The 21,519-nt window shown below is 45.1% G+C and overlaps 1 protein-coding gene across 4 annotated transcripts in view; it reads left to right on the top strand.

Annotated features, from left to right (window-relative positions):
- The window catches only part of LOC115935778 (death-associated protein kinase 1-like), a 69,646-nt gene extending 56,968 nt beyond the window's left edge, over positions 1 to 12,678 (top strand). For all 4 annotated transcript variants that reach the window (XM_055350896.2, XM_055350895.2, XM_031014243.3 and 1 more), the window contains 5 exons: positions 1,117 to 1,314; positions 2,767 to 2,905; positions 4,227 to 4,347; positions 7,137 to 7,325; positions 10,217 to 12,678. In XM_055350896.2, coding sequence (XP_055206871.2) covers positions 1,117 to 1,314; positions 2,767 to 2,905; positions 4,227 to 4,347; positions 7,137 to 7,325; positions 10,217 to 11,449 — 1,880 coding nt within the window. In that variant the 3' untranslated portion in view covers positions 11,450 to 12,678. The remainder of the gene's footprint in view (positions 1 to 1,116; positions 1,315 to 2,766; positions 2,906 to 4,226; positions 4,348 to 7,136; positions 7,326 to 10,216) is intronic.
- The last annotated feature ends 8,841 nt before the right edge of the window (positions 12,679 to 21,519 follow it).

Raw genomic sequence — 21,519 nt, 5'->3', positions numbered from 1 at the left:
ATGGGACTTTGTGAGTTTGGGAATCACAAACCTAATGTGGGCAGTTTGTCCCCGGCTCCTTCCTTGTCAGGAGTAAATTCTGCAAGTAAAGGTGGAGTGTCTGTATTAAGGATATGTGAGCCTACAACCGTGTCATTATTATTATGGATGTGGTGTTCACACTTCTGTGTAATATGACCTGATGGATCTTTGTTTTTTCCCCAGGTGGTTCTCTCTTTTTTTTAATATACCAATATTTGAGAGGGAGTAATACAAAATATATATGTATACAGACACACACACACACATTTCCATGTAAGCACCCAGGCATGCACATATATGTGTACATGCATGTTGTGTGTGTGTAGCCCTCCAGGGTATTAGAAGTAGTCATGATATAGATATATATATACACACACACATAATAATGAAGGTACTTAGGGAAAGAGTTAAGCAGGTGCAGATATAAGTAGAAAAACAGACATGAATATACATGCCATAGATATGTAAGCGTGACACAAGTCGATCTGCACGTCAGTAGATGTGTGTCTTAGTTCATTTTGTGTTGCTGTAACAGAATACTTGAGACAGGGTAATTGATAAGAAAAGTGGTTCATTTAGCTCATGGCTCTGCAGACTGGGAAGTTCAAGGGGCATGGCACCAGCATCTGCTTTGATTTTGGTGAAAGCTTTTGAGCTGGGTCTAAATGTGACAGAAGGTCAAAGGGTAAGTGGACACACGGGAAGGGACAAAAACCTGCTTTACATCAATCCACGTTCTCAGGACCTAATCCATTCCCATGAGAACTAATCCACTCTCACAAGAGCAAGAACACACTCACTCACTCACTCACTCACTCACTCCCACCAGCACCAAGCCATTTGGGAGGGATTTGCACTTAGGACCCAAACACCTCCCACCAGGCCTCCCCTCCCACATCACCTCACTGAGTGATTTCAATATGAGTTTTAGTGGGGAACAAACCATACCCAAGTCATAACAAGATGTATACACATACAGAAGAATGCCTTAAGTGTCACTATGCCTACTTCGAATCCGTGGAACGCTAAGAGAATTTATGATTGAAATTTGGTTAGTGGTGTTTCACGATTGTTATCATTTTTCTTTTTCTGTAGGAGTTGGCGATTTCAGCGTGTGGGAGTTCTCTGGAAATCCTGTGTATTTCTGCTGTTATGACTATTTTGCTGCAAATGATCCCACGTCAATCCATGTTGTTGTCTTTAGTCTAGAAGAGCCCTATGAGATCCAGCTGAACCAAGTGATTTTCTGGCTCAGTTTCCTGAAGTCCCTTGTCCCAGTTGAAGAACCCATAGGTGAGCTAAGTCCCTGTAGGCCAGTGATGTCCTACCTGTGGTTGGCCAGGAATCGCCTCCTCCTTCCAGGCTTCTGCTCTGCTCCTGCCACTGCTGCTGCTGGCCTTGCACCAGGCCATGAGCAGATCCCACCGTTTGTGGCTAACAGCTGAGCCAACTTCCTTTCTCCTTCCTGCTGGGAGAGTTCCACTCTGAGAAGCTTCCTGAGGCTCAAGTGTTCGTGGTATTCTGCAGGCTGTTTTTGTTTCATGATTGCATATTCCTGCCTCAAAGGCCCACTTTGAACAATCCTTTGAGAGGCATTTCTCACTTTTTTTCTACACTTGAGAGCCATGGTCATTGTATGTTGGGTGCAAAATGGAATCCCTGCTTGGATAGCTACTGCACCTTTACCTAAAGGGTACAGAATTAGTCAGCAGAATGAGCAGTTCTCCATCCTGTAATTCCACTAAGAAACGAAGAAAGAGGCCGGGTGCGGTGGTTCACGCCTGTAATCCTAGCACTGTGGGAAGCCAAGGTGGGCGGATGCCTTGAGCTCAGGAGTTCAAGACCAGCCTGGCCAACATGGCAAAACCTCATCTCTACAAAACATACAAAAACTTAGCCAGGTGTGGTGGCATGTGCCTGTAGGCCCAGCTACTTGAGGGGCTGAGGCAGGAGGATTGCTTGAACCTGGGAGGTTGTGGCTGCAGTGAGCCAAGGTCGTGCCACTGCACTTAGCCTGGGTGACACAGTGAGACCCTGTCTCAAAAAAAAAGAGAGAGAAATGAAGAAAGGGAGCATGTTGACTGAATGTGTTATCTTAACTTTATTCCTAGAGGAGAGGATAACATGAAATAAACTTCTTTTGGTCTTTGCCCACAACAAGAGAAGCAGCCTTCCCTGGTGAAATGCAATACTCAGCAGTCAATTTTTTTTCTTTCCGGAAAAGCATATAATAACAAGGAATTGGGCTTAAGGCCCCTCTGGGTACTGCCAGTTTTGCCTCTTTCTTTCTCCTTTTTTCCCTTTGTTTTAAACACTCCCTGAAGTGGGAGGCTCTTTGTGTGACTTGCAGGTCATTTATCTCTGACCCATCTCTGTGGTGTTGCTGCACTCAGGCGTCTCTCTTTGGTCTTGTAAGTGGCATCCCTTTTGTCAGAGGTTAAATTTTCCCTCTCCTTGTAAGTAGGGGCTATTTGGAGACTTGAGAAACTGCCTTTAGTCATTCTGGTCCACTTTGAGCAATTTTCCTTGTGGCCTAGGAGATGGGCTTATCCTGTCGTTGGCCATGCTGGGGCCTTCTAGAGTCACAGTGCACAGCGGGCATGGGGCCTTCATCTCTGTGGCAGGTTGCACTTGTACCTGGAGAGTCGGCCTGGGCATGAGGCCAACACACCCCCCTCACCTGGGCAGGAGAGGCAGCCAGGTAGGAGGACCCACCCCCTGAAGCAGTTCCCTCTCTGCCCCCAGCCTTCGGTGGCAAGCTGAAGAACCCACTCCAAGTTGTCCTGGTGGCCACCCACGCTGACATCATGAATGTTCCTCGACCGGCTGGAGGCGAGTTTGGATATGACAAAGATACATCGTTGCTGAAGGAGATTAGGAACAGGTGAGGGGCAGCCATTTAGTCTCCAGCTCACGGGTAGCCTCCTCTGCCTGAGAACTGAAGCAGAGGTGTGAAAAGTACAAAGGAAGTCTCATGAACCAGAGAAAGGTTTTAAAGGTCTTTCTTTCTTGGTCAACTCTTTTCTTGTACAGGTCATGTATCCCTTATTGGAAATGATCGGCTTTAGAAGTGTTTCTGATTTCTTATTTGTTTGGATTTTAATATATTTACGTATACATAGCAGTTGAACATCCTAATTCAAAAATTCTAAATCTGAAATGCTCTAATAACCATTTCCTTTGCATGTCTTGTCTTTGCCCAAAAGGTTTTTGGATTTTGGAACATTTCAGATTTCTGGATTAGGGATGCACAACCTTTATTTTTCATTTTTATTAAAACAATGAATCCACGTAGTAAATCAAATACAAATGAAGAGCACGTGATGAAAGCAACCCCCTTCTTTCTACCTCCCAGCAACGCTGTCCGGAGGTGACTTCTTTTAGCTGTTTAGATTTCAGTACGCAGTATTCAGTGTTCAGAAACACTAATCAGTATGTCTTACAATGTAAGTTGCAACCTACTAGTGAGTCTTAAAATTCATTTAGGAAGTCGTGGCAAATTCTTTTTAAAATGGGATGGAATGGAATGGGATAGGATAGGACAGGAAAGGACAGGACAGGATAGGCTAGATCAGATGTCAAGTATTATTTTGTAAAACGTTTGTTTCACTGATGAATATGGGTATGTACAGGATTATCATGTAAAATATATGTTTTTACTCAGAGTCTATCAAAAAAGTTTGAACCTGCAGCTTTCTATAATATGCTAGTATCTCTGATCTTGCGTTATCAACTTGAGACACTTATCTATTGTCTTGAGATACTATATCTGTTGTCAGATATAAAAATGGGGCTTCTAGTAATATTTTAGGTCAGTGATGTAGCTTTTGCATTCACACCTCTATTCTTAGTCCCTCCGCTTTCCACAGTATCTCTTGTCCTCACTTGTAAGGTGCGAGCATTAGGCCTCACCTTTCCTGCCTCGGGAGAAGCTGACATCTTTCCATGCTGTGCTCCTGCTGCTTCATGCAAACCTGAAGGTCCCGCTCCTATGACTCAGACTATATGCCAATTTCCCCAAGTCTCTGCACCCACTGTGATGAGGCAGAGCCCACCACCAGCAGGGATGGGGAGGGGCTTTTGCAAGGACACCAGAACTTTCCTTCCCTCCTACCAGCCTCTTGAGCCAGTAGGAGCCTGGCCCCTCCATTAAAAGGCCTGGGGACATTAACTTACTGCTGAGGAGGCTGCTGCTCTTCCCTTAGGTTTGGAAATGATCTTCACATTTCAAATAAGCTGTTTGTTCTGGATGCTGGGGCTTCTGGGTCAAAGGACATGAAGGTACTTCGAAATCATCTGCAGGAAATACGAAGCCAGATTGTTTCGGTAAGCACACCCTGGAAAGAGCCTGGACCCCTTTGTACTTCCTTCCTGGTTTGCCTCTGGTTTCAGGGAACTGCTTCATAGTAGGAACTGGTAAGAGGTGTCTGCCTGGACATGTTTTTATCCTAGTGCCCTGGGAAAAGAAAGGAAGACTAGAGAAACAAGGAGATGATGGGAGCTGAAGGGTTATTATGGGCAAGGTGGACCACTTCAATTTTATGAAATTCTTACCGATTTATTGGTTTCTTTAAAAATATTTTATTTATTTATTTTATTTTTTCAGAGACAGGATCTCACACTGTCATCCAGGCTGGAGTACAGTGGTGTGATCATAGCTCACTGTAACCTTGAACTCCAGGGCTCAAGCAATCTGTCCACCTCAGCCTCCCAAGTAGCTAGGACTATAGGCACGCACCACCATGTCTGGCTAATTTTTTTGATTTTTGGTAGAGACGGGGGTCTCACTATGTTGCCCAGGCTGGTCTCGAACTCCTAGGCTCAGGTGCTCCTCCCACCTCAGCCTCCCAAAGTGCTGAGATTACAGGTGTGAGCCACCATGCCTGGCCAATTTTGGGAAAAAAAACAAAAAATTCAAAAGTGACTTATTGTGGAATATTTAGAAAATTCAGAAAAGTAGAAAAACAGTCACAAACTTTTTTGAAAGACAGAAAAGAATAAATGAACAAAGGGAATGAGACTGTATTCTTGGGTTGCAAGATATGACTATTTTATTTTTCCCTAGTTATATAAATGTAATACAATTTCAGTTAGCATCTGAATGGGTTGAGGGGATTGGGATTTTTATCTTAAAATTTCCACGGAAAAATTAATTAAACCTATTATAAAGCCCCTGATAATCAATACAGTTAAATAGGAGGAAAAGCTTAGAGAGTATAGAAGTAAATCATAATATCTTTAGAAATATAATGGAAAATAAATATGTCATTTGAATTTAATGGGGTAAAGATTATTTAATAAATGAACCTGGCACAACTGGCTATTTGTCTGGAAGGAAATAAAGTTGGATTCCTACACCTTACAAAGTCCAAAAATAAATGGATTAAACCTTTTAAGTAAAAACATGAAACAATAAATATCTTGAATAGAAATTGTGGAGAGTGTATTTTCAAAATAACTAGGGACTGAGGAAACCTGTTAAACCAAGATCTAAAACCCTAGAAATTTTAAAAGAAAATATACCTGTTTGAAAATATAAAAATTTTTAAAATTTTTTTCTAGCAAACAAACAAATTAAGTAAACAAAGTTGAAAGGTGAAATAGGCTGGGAAAAAGCATTCTCAATGCTTTGGACAGGTAAATGGTCACACCGTAATGTTCAAAAAGCTCTCCGGAATTGGTAAGAAAAGGGCGAGCGTCCCAGTGGAGAAGTGGTGGCATTCACTCTGGAGTCTTCCTGCTGCCGAGGCCTGAGGAAAAATGCAGGCAGATGCCTGTCTCCCTCTCTTACCTTTGAAGCTGCCTCTGGGTGTATTTTTTTTTTTTTTAACTGCTTTGCTAATAAGAAAATGCTGTGCTTCCCGCACCAGATTCTGGTTCTAGACATGCTTCCAGAATTCTCGGGAAACCCTTTCCTGTCTCCAGAAAACCCTGCCCTTCACACCAGATATCCTCGTTGGGGTCCCACTGTGGCATCATCAGAAGATAGGGGGTAGTCCGGTGAGGCCTGGGAGGAATCTGTCACAGAAACCAGGGGCGGTGATCTGGGAACTAACAGTGGTCTCTGAGGGCCCCTGCGCTTCCCCACCAGGTCTGGATTGAGGCTGCATTCCTGAGGCAGGAGGGAGTGTCCCTGGAGATTTTTGAGCTGGGCTCTGGCATGATCTGCTGCTTCTCAGACACCCGCCGCCCAACCCCTAAACTCCTGAGCTCAGGCAGGTGGAGCCCACCACGTCAGCTGCACTCACCCCTGAGAATTCTGTTTTTGAATGCAAAGTGGAATTTAGCTGACATAAAAGAATTTGAGAGGGGAGTGCGGAATTAATGGCACGGTGTAGCCTGTGGCTTGTGTGGTTTCTAATTCAGAGGTATGTGGATTACGTGAGTCTGTAACATATGCTGATCTAATTAACCAAGTTAAAAGGTTAAAAATCCACTTCAGCCTACATACCAAGAATGGGTCTAATTGGAAACAATATTTCAACAACAGTCCCCATGAATGCCTAATTTACTGGTAAACACTCACTCTAATATTGATGATACTCATTCTCTTTTCCTCTGTTCATAAAGTGATCATTGCCTGAGTGAAACAGTCACGAGAGAGAGAGCGAGGGAAGAAAGGAGGGAGGGAGGAAAAAGTGAGGGAGTAAAACATTAGGAGTTGGTGAACATTAGTCGATTGAGTGACTGAGTCCACAATTCCAAAAACATTCCTAGAAGACTCAAAATCTATTTAACATGAACTAAAGAGCCTTTATAAAACTTTATATTTGAGCAATAGATTAGGCTTAAAAGCAAGTCTGAAAGACAACTGCCCCAGTACTCAACCCAAAAAACACTAACTAGCCAGACACAGTGGTGTGTACTTGTAGTTGGAGCTACTCAGGAGACTGAGACAAGAGGATTACTTGAGCCCAAGGGTTTGAGACCAGCCTGGGCAATAGCGAGACCCAGTCTAAAAAAAGAAAAAAAAACGTCAACAACAACAAAAAAACCCACTCGTTCATCAAATCACCTGCAAGGCGCCTGAATGAAAGTTGCCCTTTCCACTGTGGCTCGGCTCAGAGCACCCACGGCTGCAGGTGAGTTAACCTGTCTGGCTCTGCCCCCTCTAGGTCTGTCCTCCCATGACTCACCTGTGTGAGAAAATCATCTCCACGCTGCCTTCCTGGAGGAAGCTCAATGGACCCAACCAGCTGATGTCGCTGCAGCAGTTTGTGTACGACGTGCAGGACCAGCTGAACCCTCTGGCCAGCGAGGAGGACCTCAGGCGCATTGCTCAGCAGCTCCACAGCACAGGCGAGGTGAGCCCCTGGGAGCCCAGGCAGGGGGCCGTGAGAGGTGCCAGGGACTCAGCCTGTCCCAAATTCCAGCTCTTGGAAGTGGTGTGAGCCTGGGGAAGCAGTGTGGAAATGGTCCAGCTACCTACAACATTTCCACACGTGTGACAAACACAGCCTCAAGTGACGCTCTGAACTGCAGTTCTCGGCTCACCTTAGGAGCTGTCATTTTGTCTTGTCGTGTTTTGCTTTTATTTCCAGAGTCTGTTAGTTTGGGAGTGCAGTGCCCACTGCCCTGGACTCCCCCTGGGCACCAGGAACTTAATCTGCTACTCCTGGCAGCCTTCAGGATGGCTTCTTTATATCAGCGTGGAGTCATCAGCTCCACACAGATCTCCTAGGTGGGAAAACAGTTGAGAAAAGGCAGTGAGGTGTCCTTGTGGAGACAATGTCTGGAGATACAAAGACAGAGAACTCTGGTGCACAGATACACAGAGTAATCATAATTAAAGATGCACATTAAAAAACTCAAGCAATGCCCAGCAGAAATGATTGAGAATAGGAGGCTTTGCTCTGGTTCTGTGACATTGAGCACCAGGGCGCGGTTTGGAAACCCTGTTCTAATGGCATCGTACGCCTGTCCCCGGAATGGGGGCAGTGCCTTCGTGTTTCTCCACCATGTGAAATTGGGAGCCTGCATGAACTAGTGTGGGCCAAGAAGAGCGGTTCTGAATATTGCAACTAAAAGCAGCTCTGAGATTATTAAAAGCCAGATGCTTACCTCCCCAATCTCAGGTGCCAGGTCTGGCCCTATAGCCAGTTTGTATGAGTCATACAAATTTCTTGAAACTAGACCTGAATCCACAAGCCAGTGACCTTGAAAACTGGAGTCGCCGGGCAGTAATTTCATCAGCCTTTAAACTCCCAGTTAAATGGCCAGAGAATCTGCCAACTTATCCAGGAATACTTTAAAGTGATTGAATCCAAGGAAGAACACAGGTGAAGGACCACATCTTAGATGACAAGATACTGCTGGATGTAAAAAATGTGTCAATTCTAATTCTAAACTCCTTTGGCACAGGAGTCCCTTGCTTTCTAGTAGTAGACCAGCAACTTTCTAGATCATATCATATAGTCTCCTTTATTTGTCATTACATCCCTGCTTGCCCTTGAGAGTTTAGTAAGTAAATGAAGATGTAAAGAAGGAGGGTAATTAAGCAGCAGGAACTACATTGTGTGGCCCGACTTTGATTGGCCCCAGGCCTCCTGCAGACCTGCCTTCCATATCTAATTTGCAGATCTTCAGAACTCCCCAGTGGCCCTTCTGACTCTGTTTTCTGGCCCTGGGTCCCACACTACGTTTAGCTGACTGTCTTAGCTCCCTGTTCTCCTCCACTATGGGACAGTTTCGTCTTTCCTGAGCCTGAGGCGATGAGCAGTGTTTAGGACCAAACTGCAAATGGTATTCCAGCAAATGCTGTATCAGGAACTAGATCAATGTTGGCTCTGCCCTCCAGGAATTTTCAACCTAGGTTCAATTCTGAATAGACTCTTAGACAGGGGGCATCTTTCAGGTTTAAGCCAGACTGTGGGCAGGAAATTACTGTGTGGTCACCGGTGGGGTCAGGGCCTCCAAGTGAGGGAGTCCAGGGCGATGGCCACTCTCCAAGAAAGGAAGCAGAACTCTTCCATAAAGGGAAAGTTCCTTCTGTTTTTTATCACTTTTTTTTCCTTTCTTTTTATTTTTTTAAGAAATAAACACAACCAAAAAGCTAAAGTCCCCTTGGGCCATCATCTCTGGTCTCATTCCTCTCTCCCCTTCTTGGAGGCCAACTATTATCATGGCGGCATATCCTTTCAGGCCTTTTCTATGTGTGTGTGTGTTAAACATTCACATAATGGTATAATAATAGAATGTTCTGACTCTTTTTTGAAAATGTTCTCAAGCCTTTAGAGAAGTTGCAAGGATAGTACCATGAACTCTCATATATGCTACATTTATTTATTTTTTTAATTAATTAATTTTTTTTTTTTTTTTTTTTTTTGAGTCTCACTCTGTTGCTGAGGCTGGAGTGCAATGGCACAATCTCGGCTCACTGCAGCCTCTGCCTCCTGGGTTCAAGTGATTCTCCTGCCTCAGCCTACAGACACGAGCCACCACGCCCAACTAAATTATGTATTTTTAGAAGAGACAGGGTTTTACCATGTTGGCCAGGCTGGTCTCAAACTCCTGACCTCAAGTGATCCACCTGCCTCGGCCTCCCAAAGTGTTGGGATTACAGGCATGAGTCATGGTGCCCAGCCTACTACATTTAAGCTGATCAGTTGTTGACATTTTGCTACATTTGCTCGATTCCTTTCCTTTCTATTTATTTACTTATTTATTTTACAGACATGATGACATTTCTTCCCTAAATAATTTAACCTATATCTCCTAAGGAGAAGGATATTTTCCCACATAACCCAATATAATTGATGATTCCAGAAACATAACATTAATACAGTACTATGATTGAATATATCATCCTCATACAAGGGTTTGCCACTGGTCCTAATAATTTCTTTTAAAGCTATTTTTATTTATGTACTTATTTTGGGATTCAGAATCCAGTCTAAAATCACTCGTTGCATTTGGTTGCCATCTCCCTTTTTTTTTTTCTTCTTTCATTTCGCTGGCCTTTTTGAAGACTTCAAGGGAGTTGTTTTTCAGAATCTCTATTCTGACATTTTCAAGCTGCTTTTCTCCACTCGGTGTTTGGTTTTTGAGACGCATCCATGTGGAATGGCCTTGGGTCAGTCCTTAGAGCATCTGCTCAGCCTCTATTGCCGGAATCAGGCCCTTTAGTGCTCTAAGTGGCTGGTGCACCTGGCCAGGGCTCTGTCCCTAAGCGTGACTTTCTGTTGTCCCCCCGCAGATCAACATCATGCAAAGTGAAACAGTTCAGGACGTGCTGCTCCTGGACCCCCGCTGGCTCTGCACAAACGTCCTGGGGAAGTTGCTGTCCGTGGAGACCCCACGGGCGCTGCACCACTACCGGGGCCGCTACACCGTGGAGGACATCCAGCGCCTGGTGCCCGACAGCGACGTGGAGGAGCTGCTGCAGATCCTCGATGCCATGGACATCTGCGCCCGGGACCTGAGCAGCGGGACCATGGTGGACGTCCCAGCCCTGATCAAGACAGACAACCTGCACCGCTCCTGGGCTGATGAGGAGGACGAGGTGATGGTGTATGGTGGCGTGCGCATCGTGCCCGTGGAACACCTCACCCCCTTCCCGTGTGGCATCTTTCACAAGGTCCAGGTGAACCTGTGCCGGTGGATCCACCAGCAAAGCACGGAGGGCGACGCGGACATCCGCCTGTGGGTGAATGGCTGCAAGCTGGCCAACCGTGGGGCCGAGCTGCTGGTGCTGCTGGTCAACCACGGCCAGGGCATTGAGGTCCAGGTCCGCGGCCTGGAGACGGAGAAGATCAAGTGCTGCCTGCTGCTGGACTCGGTGTGCAGCACCATTGAGAACGTCATGGCCACCACGCTGCCAGGGCTCCTGACCGTGAAGCATTACCTGAGCCCCCAGCAGCTGCGGGAGCACCATGAGCCCGTCATGATCTACCAGCCACGGGACTTCTTCCGGGCACAGACTCTGAAGGAAACCTCACTGACCAACACCATGGGGGGGTACAAGGAAAGCTTCAGCAGCATCATGTGCTTCGGGTGTCACGACGTCTACTCACAGGCCAGCCTCGGCATGGACATCCATGCATCAGACCTGAACCTCCTCACTCGGAGGAAACTGAGTCGCCTGCTGGACCCGCCCGACCCCCTGGGGAAGGACTGGTGCCTTCTCGCCATGAACTTAGGCCTCCCTGACCTCGTGGCAAAGTACAACACCAATAACGGGGCTCCCAAGGATTTCCTCCCCAGCCCCCTCCACGCCCTGCTGCGGGAATGGACCACCTACCCTGAGAGCACAGTGGGCACCCTCATGTCCAAACTGAGGGAGCTGGGTCGCCGGGATGCCGCAGACTTTTTGCTGAAGGCATCCTCTGTGTTCAAAATCAACCTGGATGGCAATGGCCAGGAGGCCTATGCCTCGAGCTGCAACAGCGGCACCTCTTACAATTCCATTAGCTCTGTTGTGTCCCGGTGAGGGCAGCCTCTGGCTTGGGCAGGGTCTGTTTGGACTGCAGAAGCAAGGGGGTGATGTAGCCCATCCTTCCCTTTGGAGATGCTGAGGGTGTTTCTTCCTGCACCCACAGCCAGGGGGATGCCACTCCTCCCTCCGGCTTGACCTGTTTCTCTGCCGCTACCTCCCTCCCCCTCTCATTCCGTTGTCTGTGGATGGTCATTGCAGTTTAAGAGCAGAACAAATCTTTCACTTTGGCCACTTGAAAAGCTAGTGTACCTCCTCTCAGTGTTTTGGACTCCATCTCTCATCCTCCAGTACCTTGCTTCTTACTGATAATTTTGCTGGAATTCCTAACTTTTCAATGACTTTTTTTAACTACTATATTGATTGTCCTTTAAAAAAGAAAAGTGCATATTTATCCAAAATGTGTATTTCTTATACGCTTTTCTTTGTTATACCATTTCCTCAGCTTATCTCTTTTATATTTGTAGGAGAAACTCCCATGTATGGAATCCCACTGTATGATTTATAAACAGATAATATGTGAGTGCCTTTTGCAGAAGAGGGTGTGTTTGAAATCATTGGAGTCAGCCAGGAGCTGTCACCAAGGAAACGCTACCTCTCTGTCCCTTGCTGTATGCTGATCATCGCCAGAGGTGCTTCACCCTGAGTTTTGTTTTGTATTGTTTTCTGACAGTTTCTCTGTTTTGTTTGGCAAGGAAAGGGGAGAAGGGAATCCTCCTCCAGGGTGATTTTATGATCAGTGTTGTTGCTCTAGGAAGACATTTTTCAGTTTGCTTTTGTTCCAATGTCAATGTGAACGTCCACATGAAACCTACACACTGTCATGCTTCATCATTCCCTCTCATCTCAGGTAGAAGGTTGACACAGTTGTAGGGTTACAGAGACCTATGTAAGAATTCAGAAGACCCCTGACTCATCATTTGTGGCAGTCCCTTGTAATTGGTGCATAGCAGATGGTTTCCACATTTAGATCCTGGTTTCATAACTTCCTGTACTTGAAGTCTAAAAGCAGAAAATAAAGGAAGCAAGTTTTCTTCCATGATTTTAAATTGTGATCGAGTTTTAAATTGATATGAGGGAACATGTCCTAATTCTTCTGTCCTGAGAAGCATGTAATGTTAATGTTATATCATATGTATATATATATATGCACTATGTATATACATATATATTAATACTGGTATTTTTACTTAATCTATAAAATGTCGTTAGAAAGTTGTTTGTTTTTTTCTTTTTTTATAAATAAACTTGCTCGTTGCATTAGTTTTTTTTATCTTTAATTCAAAAGGATTTCTTTTTATTTGTTGTGGTTTTACTGTTGTCACCCCACATAGCAGGACAACCCAGTCCAAAACCTAGAAAATCATTACACCTCAACTCTCAGGGTTATTGAGATGCCGATTATTACTCAAATTAGGAATGGTGTGGGAAAGTGAAAAGAGTTCAGATAATTTTCACATTTCTTCCCATTGTAAATAAAACAGGCCCCTTAGATTTTTCTCGGGTGAACCAAAAAACCAAACTGACTTAGTTTTGGCAACAGGGAACAGAGGAAGCTTTGCGACTTCTACACAAAAATGATGGGGATGGCACCAGGAGGAAGAGAAAACCTACAGCAAAAAGACCTTCGTGCCTTTCTTACATTTGTAGTTCATTTATGTTTCAAGCAAGTTGTCCACAATAAACATGATTAACTTTCATAATGAGAAAAGAAGTCCTGATGAATAAAATTAAAACTAGACATAGCTGTGTCTACAAAGGATGAGACTGAAAGGGAAATTGTGGTCGCCTTAAGGAGCAGAAACTCCTTTTCTTGTCTCAGCTCCTTCCTGAGTGTTGGCCTCACTTTCTCCTACTTCAAAAGACTGCTTCCTATAGCAGCAGGTAAGCTAAAAACCAGAGAGAAGGGGTTTGTCTCTTGCAGCATCTATATGTAAAATCCCAGAGTGGGACTCTGATTCGATTAGCTTGTGTCACATAGCTATCCCTGCGCAAATTTGGAAAAGACAGAGTTACTAGGATTGGCCTCATCACCCAATGAGCTGTTGGGGGAGAAGCAGTTCTCCCCAAGACTAGGGTTCTGTTAGTAGAAGAAAGGTGAAGGAGGATGCTGGGGAGACACATTTGAGTTACTGCACAAGTCTTAATACTTTTTTTGAGAGAGAGGGCTTGGCTTCTGTGACCCAGGCTGTGGTGCGGTGGCATGATCATAGCTCACTGTTGCTTCGAAGTCCAGAGCTCCAGCAGTCCTTCCAACTCAACCTCCTGAGTAGCTAGGACTGCAAGGGCACACCACCCTGCCTGGCTAATTTTTTTTTTTTTTTTTTTAAGGAGATGATTTCACTATGTTGCCCAGGCTGGTCTCAAACTTCTGGCCTCAAGTCATCCTCCCACCTCTGCCTCCTAAAGTGAGAGGATTACAGGCATGAGCCACAATACCCAGCCAGTGCTTTTGTTTTATGCAAGTCCTAGGACAGGCACCTGTTCATATGATTGTGGGGTCCCCAGGCTCCTGAAATGTTGGGACCACGGTCAGGAATCATTGCAACCCAAAGGTCAAGAGCTTAAGGATCACTCAACTCACTGCCCCATCTTGGGAAATGCCCTGGGGGACTCTTCAGGGGGCAGTTTGGAGTCTGTACCAGGAGCTTCTGTACCAGGAGCTCTGGTCAGGTTGAAACTGGCCACTGCCCACTATATGTAGCTGGCTCTCTCCCCTGCAGGAGGGAGGAAACAAGACCATAGCTTACCTCCTGTGTCCATAGTGAGAATCAAAAGGTGCAAATTCTAGGAGTCAGAAGGAAAAGCCAATCATGGGACCCTGTCTCTTAGAGTTGCTGTGAAATGCACTCAGGTGCCATGTTCCTTGTCACCTCTTTACTATAGTGTAACAGCCTCTGGGTACCACGTCCAAACTTGGGGCACCTTGGGGTGCCTGAGGTCTCCAGTGTGGACAAAAGTATCCCAGGGACCCAAAGCCAGTACGGTGTGGGCTTGAAGGCACTTGTGGAAGTTGCAATGGGTTCCAAAATCTCAACCCCTACACCTTCTAAAAGGAATCAGAACTTGGTGGAAATTTTCCTGGTCTTTTTTGTAGAAAAGCTGTTAGGGTGACAACTACAGGATTCACAAAAATCATAAAACTATATTTGGCCCTGTCGCTGTTCAGAGTCCACACTGGTCTTACTAAGCCCTGATAGAGTGACCACAGAAAAGTCACTCCAAAGTGAGGGGCCCAGCGTGGCTGTTCTTGCATAAACAATGACTAGACAATAGCCGGGCTGTAAAACCAAGAGGGAAGTGCGCGGATCTGAGCTTAGAAGTGGAAGCTTTCATTAAGAGTAAAAAGATGGGCCAGGCGCAGTGGTTCATGCCTGTAATCCCAGCACTTTGGGAGGCGGAGGTGGGCAGATCACCTGAGGTCAGGAGTTCAAGACCAGCCTGGGCAAAATGGTGAAACCCTGTCTGTACTAAAAATACAAAAAAATTAGCCAGGCATGGTGGTGTGTGCCTGAAATTCCAGCTACTTAGGAGGCTGAGGCAGGAGAATCACTTGAACCCAGGAGGCAGAGGTTGCAGTGAGCTGAGATCGCACCACTGCACTGCAGCCTGGGCAACAAGCGCAAAAATTACGTCTAAAAAAAAAAGAATAAAAAGACGGAGGCGGGCGTGGCGGGTCATACCTGTAATCCCAGCACTTTGGGAAGCCAAGATAGGCAGCTCACTGAGGTCAGGAGTTCGAGACCAGCCTGGCCAACATGGTGAAACCTTGTCTCTACTAAAAATACAAAAAAATTAGCTGGGCGTGGTGAGGGGGCGCCTGTAATCCCAGCTACTCAGGAGACTGAGGCAGGAGAATTGCTTGAACCCGGGAGGCAGAGGTTGCAGTGAAATGAGATTGCTCCATTGCACTCCAGCCTGGGCGACTGAGCGAGACTCCATCTCAAAATAAATGAATGAATGAATTAAAAGATGATTTCAGTTTTGCAAGATGAAGAAAGTTTCTGGAGGGCATGGTGGTGATGATGGCACAACAATGTGAATGTATTGAATGCCGCTGATCTGTGCAGTTCAAGTTGGGTAAAGTAGTAAATTTTGTGTTTATCTATATTACCACAGTTTTCTTTAAAAAAAAAAAAACTAAAAAGATAAAGCTGAAACCTAAAAATGTCCAGGTAACAATAAAGCTGGCAGAGTAATGTACAAGACTACCTATTGTATTTAGAGCAGCTCAGCCAAGCGGAGCCCCCCAGAAAAGGGGAACAGGAAAAGGGATTGATTGCTTTTTAAAGAATTTAATATTTGTTATTTCAAAAAAAAAAAAAACTTTAAAGTGGTCCTCAGAGGGGGAAGAAGTGAGAGTTCTGTTTGGCTTCTTTCCTCTTTTGATTGGCAGAGGGTTTTGTTTTTAGTTTGAATTCGTATTTGAGACCCAGCGCCACAGTCTTTGCAGGACTATGCATTCCTGAGAACTTAAACTGAACTGTTTATGAGGAATAGTGTGAGGGTGAGGGCCCAGCCCTGGTTCACTGAGTCCTCAGGGCTCAGCTCCACAGCTGCCTGAGGAATTTGCTCTCAAGGGCAATCTTCAGCGATCTGGAGCATAGCTGGGCTTTGGGTGGCAACCTGAGGGTGAGGTCAGACTGTAGCATCACAACCAAAAGTCACATGCTGATGACAGGCTCCAAATCCTCCCAGCCCAGGGCCTGGTGGCTTCCAGATGTTGACTCAGGACAGGAACCGCTTGTCTGCCCTAAATGAATGCCATGGCCAGAGAGGGTGGACCAGGGAGGCACCTCTGACAGGGAGAGTTAAGGAGCAGTGAGCTCCCTTCCACCTCCGCTGAGCAGAAAGGAACCCTGGAAATACCTTCAGGACAGACAGCTGCTGATCTCTTCCCGGAAGCGCTGGGCCTCAGAAGCTTGCTGGTTCCTGCCTATTTGCTCCCACGGCAAATTCTTGATTCTTTATCAGAAAGGAGGGAAGAAGTGTGTGGGTGTGAGGGGGAAGAAGCCACAGGAATGCCCACAGCAGAGGTCCTCGGGGACACTGGGCTATCCCTGGTGGCAACACTCTTGGGGCTGGTGCTGGGTGAGGACGGCCTCACAAGCACCCTATGCTGTGACTCCAGCCCCCAGGATTCTCCTCAGGGTAGAGAGAAGGAGCTCAGGTGAGCTCTGGATGAATGATACCATCTTTTCCATTGAAATCACAGAATTTTACAACTAAAGAGAACTTCCAGATGGTTTGAGTCAACCGCACTCTGGTGGCTGGAAGCAGAGATGAAAAGATTCAGGCAAAATTACACAGTTCAATTATTAACAATTCAGACTAAGCATCAGGCTATCTGACCCCAACTGAGGGCCCCTCATCCTATTCTACTAAGTATATTATACTGCAGTATATATGTGTGTGTGCATGTGTGTGTCATGAGAGTACATGGATATGCAGGTGTATGCATCTGTATTTTGTGCATAAATGTGTGCATTTGTGTACATGTACATTAATGTATGTGCGTGTGTCATGTGCATATGTGTAGCAGAGTTAGTGTGCATATGCACATGTGTATATGTGTATTGTGCATGTGTACGTGTATACACATGTATATATGGGGGTAAGTCTGTGTCTTTGGTATGTGCATGTATGTGTGATGTGTGTGCATGTGTGTGTGTGCTTTGTGTGTGTGGTGTGTGTGCATGTATGTGGTGTGTGTGGGGGTGTGTGTGGTGTGTGTATGTGTGATGTGTGTGTGGTGTGTGCGTGAGGTGTGTAGGGTGTGTGTGTGTGGTGTGCATGTGGTATGGTGTGTGTGTGGTGTGTGCGTGTGTGGTGTGTGTGTGCGGTGTGTGCATATGTGTGGCGTATGTGTATATGTGGTGTGTGTTGTGTTTGGTGTGTGTGGTGTGTGTGCATGTATCTGGTGTGTGTGGTGTGTGTGATGTGTGTATGTGCGGTGTGTGTGTTTTTGGTGTGGTGTTTGTGATGTGTATGTGTTTGGTGTGTGGTGTGTGTGTGGTGTGTGTGGTGTGTGTGTGTTTGGTGTGTGGTGTGTGTGTGGTGTGTGTGTGGGGTGTGTGGTGTGTGTGTGGTGTGTCGTGTGTGTGTGTGTCATGAGAGATTCTTAGGCCATAATGGCTTTTTTTCCTGACCAAGAGACTTGATTCTTGCTGATTCAGCCATGAGTGTGCATTTCCCACAATCAGGGTGACTAACCAGGACATCCGGAGAACTTTCTTCCTCTCTGCCTCACCCATCCCACTCGCTCCATCCTCAAAGCGGACACTCAGATGCTGGGGCTCCTGCCCCAGTGTGTGACCGCACGGGAGGTTTGCAGAGCCCTCAGGTTGCGTCACAGCCAGCGTTGATGAGCATCATCCTGTCTTCCAAGAAGGCAGGCCAGTCACCCAAGAATGAGCCAGAGCTGCTTCTGTAAATCACGAGATCCTGTGACCCAGATTAACATGGAAGGAGAAACCAGCAGCTGCTGCCGCCATAGGCACAAGTCAGCAACTCCAGTCCTTCTGAGGCTGGCCCTTCCTGGCCATGGGCTGCCCCTTCCCTTTGCGGTAATTTGAGGCAATGAAAGTTTTTAATCCCTTTGGTTGTATTTTCTAGACATGTTTTAATGTAGCTGAAATCATATGAAGTGTTCAATTTTATACCCTACTTTTTTTAAACGGAAGATTATGACACAGCTTTTTTACAATGTTATTAGAAGCTTTTCAGAAACATTCCTTTTAATGGCTGCAAAATGCTATAATAATGTTGTCATATCCCAATTCCCTACTGTGAAACACTCAGGCGTTATTCCCTGTTGAAAACAAAGCTGGGCTAAACATCTTTATGCAAATTTTTTTCTGTATTTCGGACTGGACATGATATATGTGGTTTTTTGGGCTGTCGGTACATAACAATTAAAATCCAAAAAGAGAAAACATGAATTGCTGAGCAAAACTTTGCATTTATGTTGCACTCTATCTGGTTTTTTCTTCCAGAAAAACATCATTTTATTAATCAATGGCTAACACACTTTATAATAATTTTTACCAAATTTTTTGCTACATATAACAGCTTTTGTAATCTTACTCTTTTAGCAAGAAGGGAAAAAATTCATTCTTTCCACCATCACGAGAGATTAATTACTCAATAATTACATTTATTACCAGTTTAGAAAACTTTGAGCTTCAAAACCCATTACAGGCAATGTCATAAATTTTAAAGATCACTGTCAAATCTGGTGAACACTCTATCAAGTTTAGTTTCATTTGATTATACATAAGCTGTAAGATTTTCTGACATTGCAAGTTTAATTGTCTAGTGACTTATTTTAAATGCTTTTTAATGCCAACACTCATTATCCAATTGTCATTCATGTCCTTCTCTGCCTGGCTTTATGGGCTGAATTTCTGTGCAGGTGCCTTTTGCTGGGAAGGCACCCTTCCCAGTGCTCTGGGCCATTCTCTGTGTGGTTCCATTGCTATCCCGCTCCAGGTACCAAAGGATTCAGCCTCCAAACTCTGCTGCCCACCTTGGTGGTTGGACACATACTCCTGGAGGACCTGGAGTCAAAACAAGCCACATACATCCTGCTGACATGGAGAACAGCCAGCTACTGAGCAAACATGCAACACTGGTGATATCGTGCAATGTTCCCAGCTGTGAATTTATCTCATTGTTTTCACCCAGTGACATTTTTATCTTATCCCTCCATAAGCCAGGCAAAAGTACACTAAAGGCTTGAATAGATTCTCTCTTGTCATTTCGGAATTACTATTTTCATTTTTTATTTGAAAATGAGAAATAAAAAGGAATCTTATAACTTCTCTCTGCCCCTTAAAGCTATTTTCAATAAAGAGTAGCTTTTTTTTTTTTTTGAAATGGAGTCTTGCTCTGTCACTAGGCTGGTGTGCAGTGGTGCGATCTCGGCTTACTGCAACCTCTGCCTCCCAGGTTCAAGTGATTCTCCTGCCTCAGGCTCCTGAGTAGCAGGGACTACAGGCACGCACCACCACACCCAGCTAATTTTTGTATTTTTAGTAGAGACAGGGTTTTACCATGTTGGCCAGGATGGTCTCGATCTCTTGACCTCATGATCCACCCACTTTGGCCTCCCAAAGTGCTGGGATTACAGGCATGAGCCACCGTGCCTGGCTGCCTTTTTCTTTTTTTTTTTTTAACTGACTCTTAAACCTTGAGAAGCCTTGCTATTGCCAGTGGTTCCCACACTTTGGGAATGTTATGAAATAGCAAACTTTTATAAAGAACATGGAGGACTGACACTCTGACACTTTGTTTTGTGAAGAACATAGAAACCACAATAACTATCCAATGCTGTCACCAATCATAGTGCCCCAAAAGAAAGAGAAGGAAAGAAAGAAATTAATAAATAGAGAAAAAAATTCCAAATGAAAAAAATTAAAGAAGCAAGGAAGGGCGGAGCACGGTGGCTCACGCCTGTAATCCCATTACTTTGGGAGGTCGAGGCGGGTAGATCACTTGAGGCCAGGAGTTCAAGACCAGCCTGGCCAACATGGCGAAACCTTGTCTCTACTAAAAATACAAATATTAGCCAGGCATGGTGGCACGCTCCTGTAATCCCAGCTACCGGGGAGGCTGAGGCACGAGAATCACTTGAACCCAGGAGGCAGAGGCTGGAGTGAGCCGAGATAGTGCCACTGCACTCCAGCCTGGGCAACAGAGCAAGACAGAGCAAAAAAAAAAAAAAAAAAAAAAAAAGCAGAAAGGAAGCCAAGGAAGGAAGGAAACAAAAGAGAGAGAGAAAGTGGGAAGGTTACAGTCTTAGAATAATTAACATTCCTTTCAATGGAATAATTTAATCTTAGGGGAAAAAATTACCCAGTGCTCTTCATTTTTCTCCATTTCCCTGGAATTGTGAAAAGTTCACCATGGGCCACATGACTCTAAAGGTTTACTGCTGTGTTTTGTTTGCTCAGGAGCCTTTGCTCTTTGCTATGCATAGAAGTTCAGGAAAAGACCTCAGGCCCCGTCTCATGACATATTTCATGACCACGTTTATTCCATCCCCTGAACACTAAAACTTACCCAAGGCCCCTGCGGGAGGGCCACACTTTAGGAAGCACAGTATTTCTGGTTGCTCTTAACATAGGGGCATAGGATCCAACAGTCAGGAGGAAATGGGATGTCTCGAAGTTCAGCCAGAGCATCACCCGCCATGAAATATGAGGGTCAGTCGGTCTCCGCTCAAATGGTCCCAGAGATGGAGGACTGGAAAAGCAGATTTTAATTCCTACGTGAGCTGACACTTACCACCTGTACTTCTCATCCCTTGTTCTGTCTTCCAGGCTATAAAGACGCCTTGAATCCTCCTCCACGATACCCGCCCCACTATTTGTTAGCACAGCTATGATGCTGCTTAAGGATTGTTTTCACTCCTAAAGACAGTGGCGCAAGGCAAGGTGACCTGGAGTGAGGCCATCCTGAGTGCCCACCCAGCTTCCCAGGAGCCTGTTGGAATTTGGAAAGACATTTGCCTCTGTTTATAAAGACTGGCTTTTTGCTGAAAGCCAGGGTCTCAAAAATTTTGTTTTATTAATAGAAGCTAAACCCCAAACATTTGGCTCTTTTTCATTCCATTTCCCCTTCCACGATCTTAACTATTCCCAAGACAATGGATACCTCTGCCTGTATCAAGGGCAGATTGTCAATAAGAAAGTCAACAGGAAATAAACATTATTATTTCAAAAATACTATCCTTATCCATTTTAAATTAAGGGGCTAGGAGAAAAGGATATGAAGATTTACTGTTGAATGGGTTAGGAGTTTCAGTTTGGGATGAAGAGAAAGTTCTGGAGATGGATGGCGGTGATGGTGGCACGACAATGTGATGAATTTCATGCCGCTCTCAAAAATAGTGAAAATGGTCAAGTTTATGTTGCGTCTATTTTACTATAATAAAAAAAATTTTGGTTTTCAGTGCGCAGGTGAATAAGGAAACCCTCTTGCCACCTCTTGGCAAGAGCAAGAAAGGAGGTTGGAATATCAGCAGTATGAGCTCTTCCAAGGGCAGTGGTGACAGCCTGGGAGAC

This window comes from Gorilla gorilla, chromosome 13 (genome assembly GCF_029281585.2).
Source record: "Gorilla gorilla gorilla isolate KB3781 chromosome 13, NHGRI_mGorGor1-v2.1_pri, whole genome shotgun sequence".
NCBI classification, from domain to species: Eukaryota; Metazoa; Chordata; class Mammalia; order Primates; family Hominidae; genus Gorilla; species Gorilla gorilla.
This window is presented reverse-complemented; position numbering and strand designations above follow the sequence as displayed.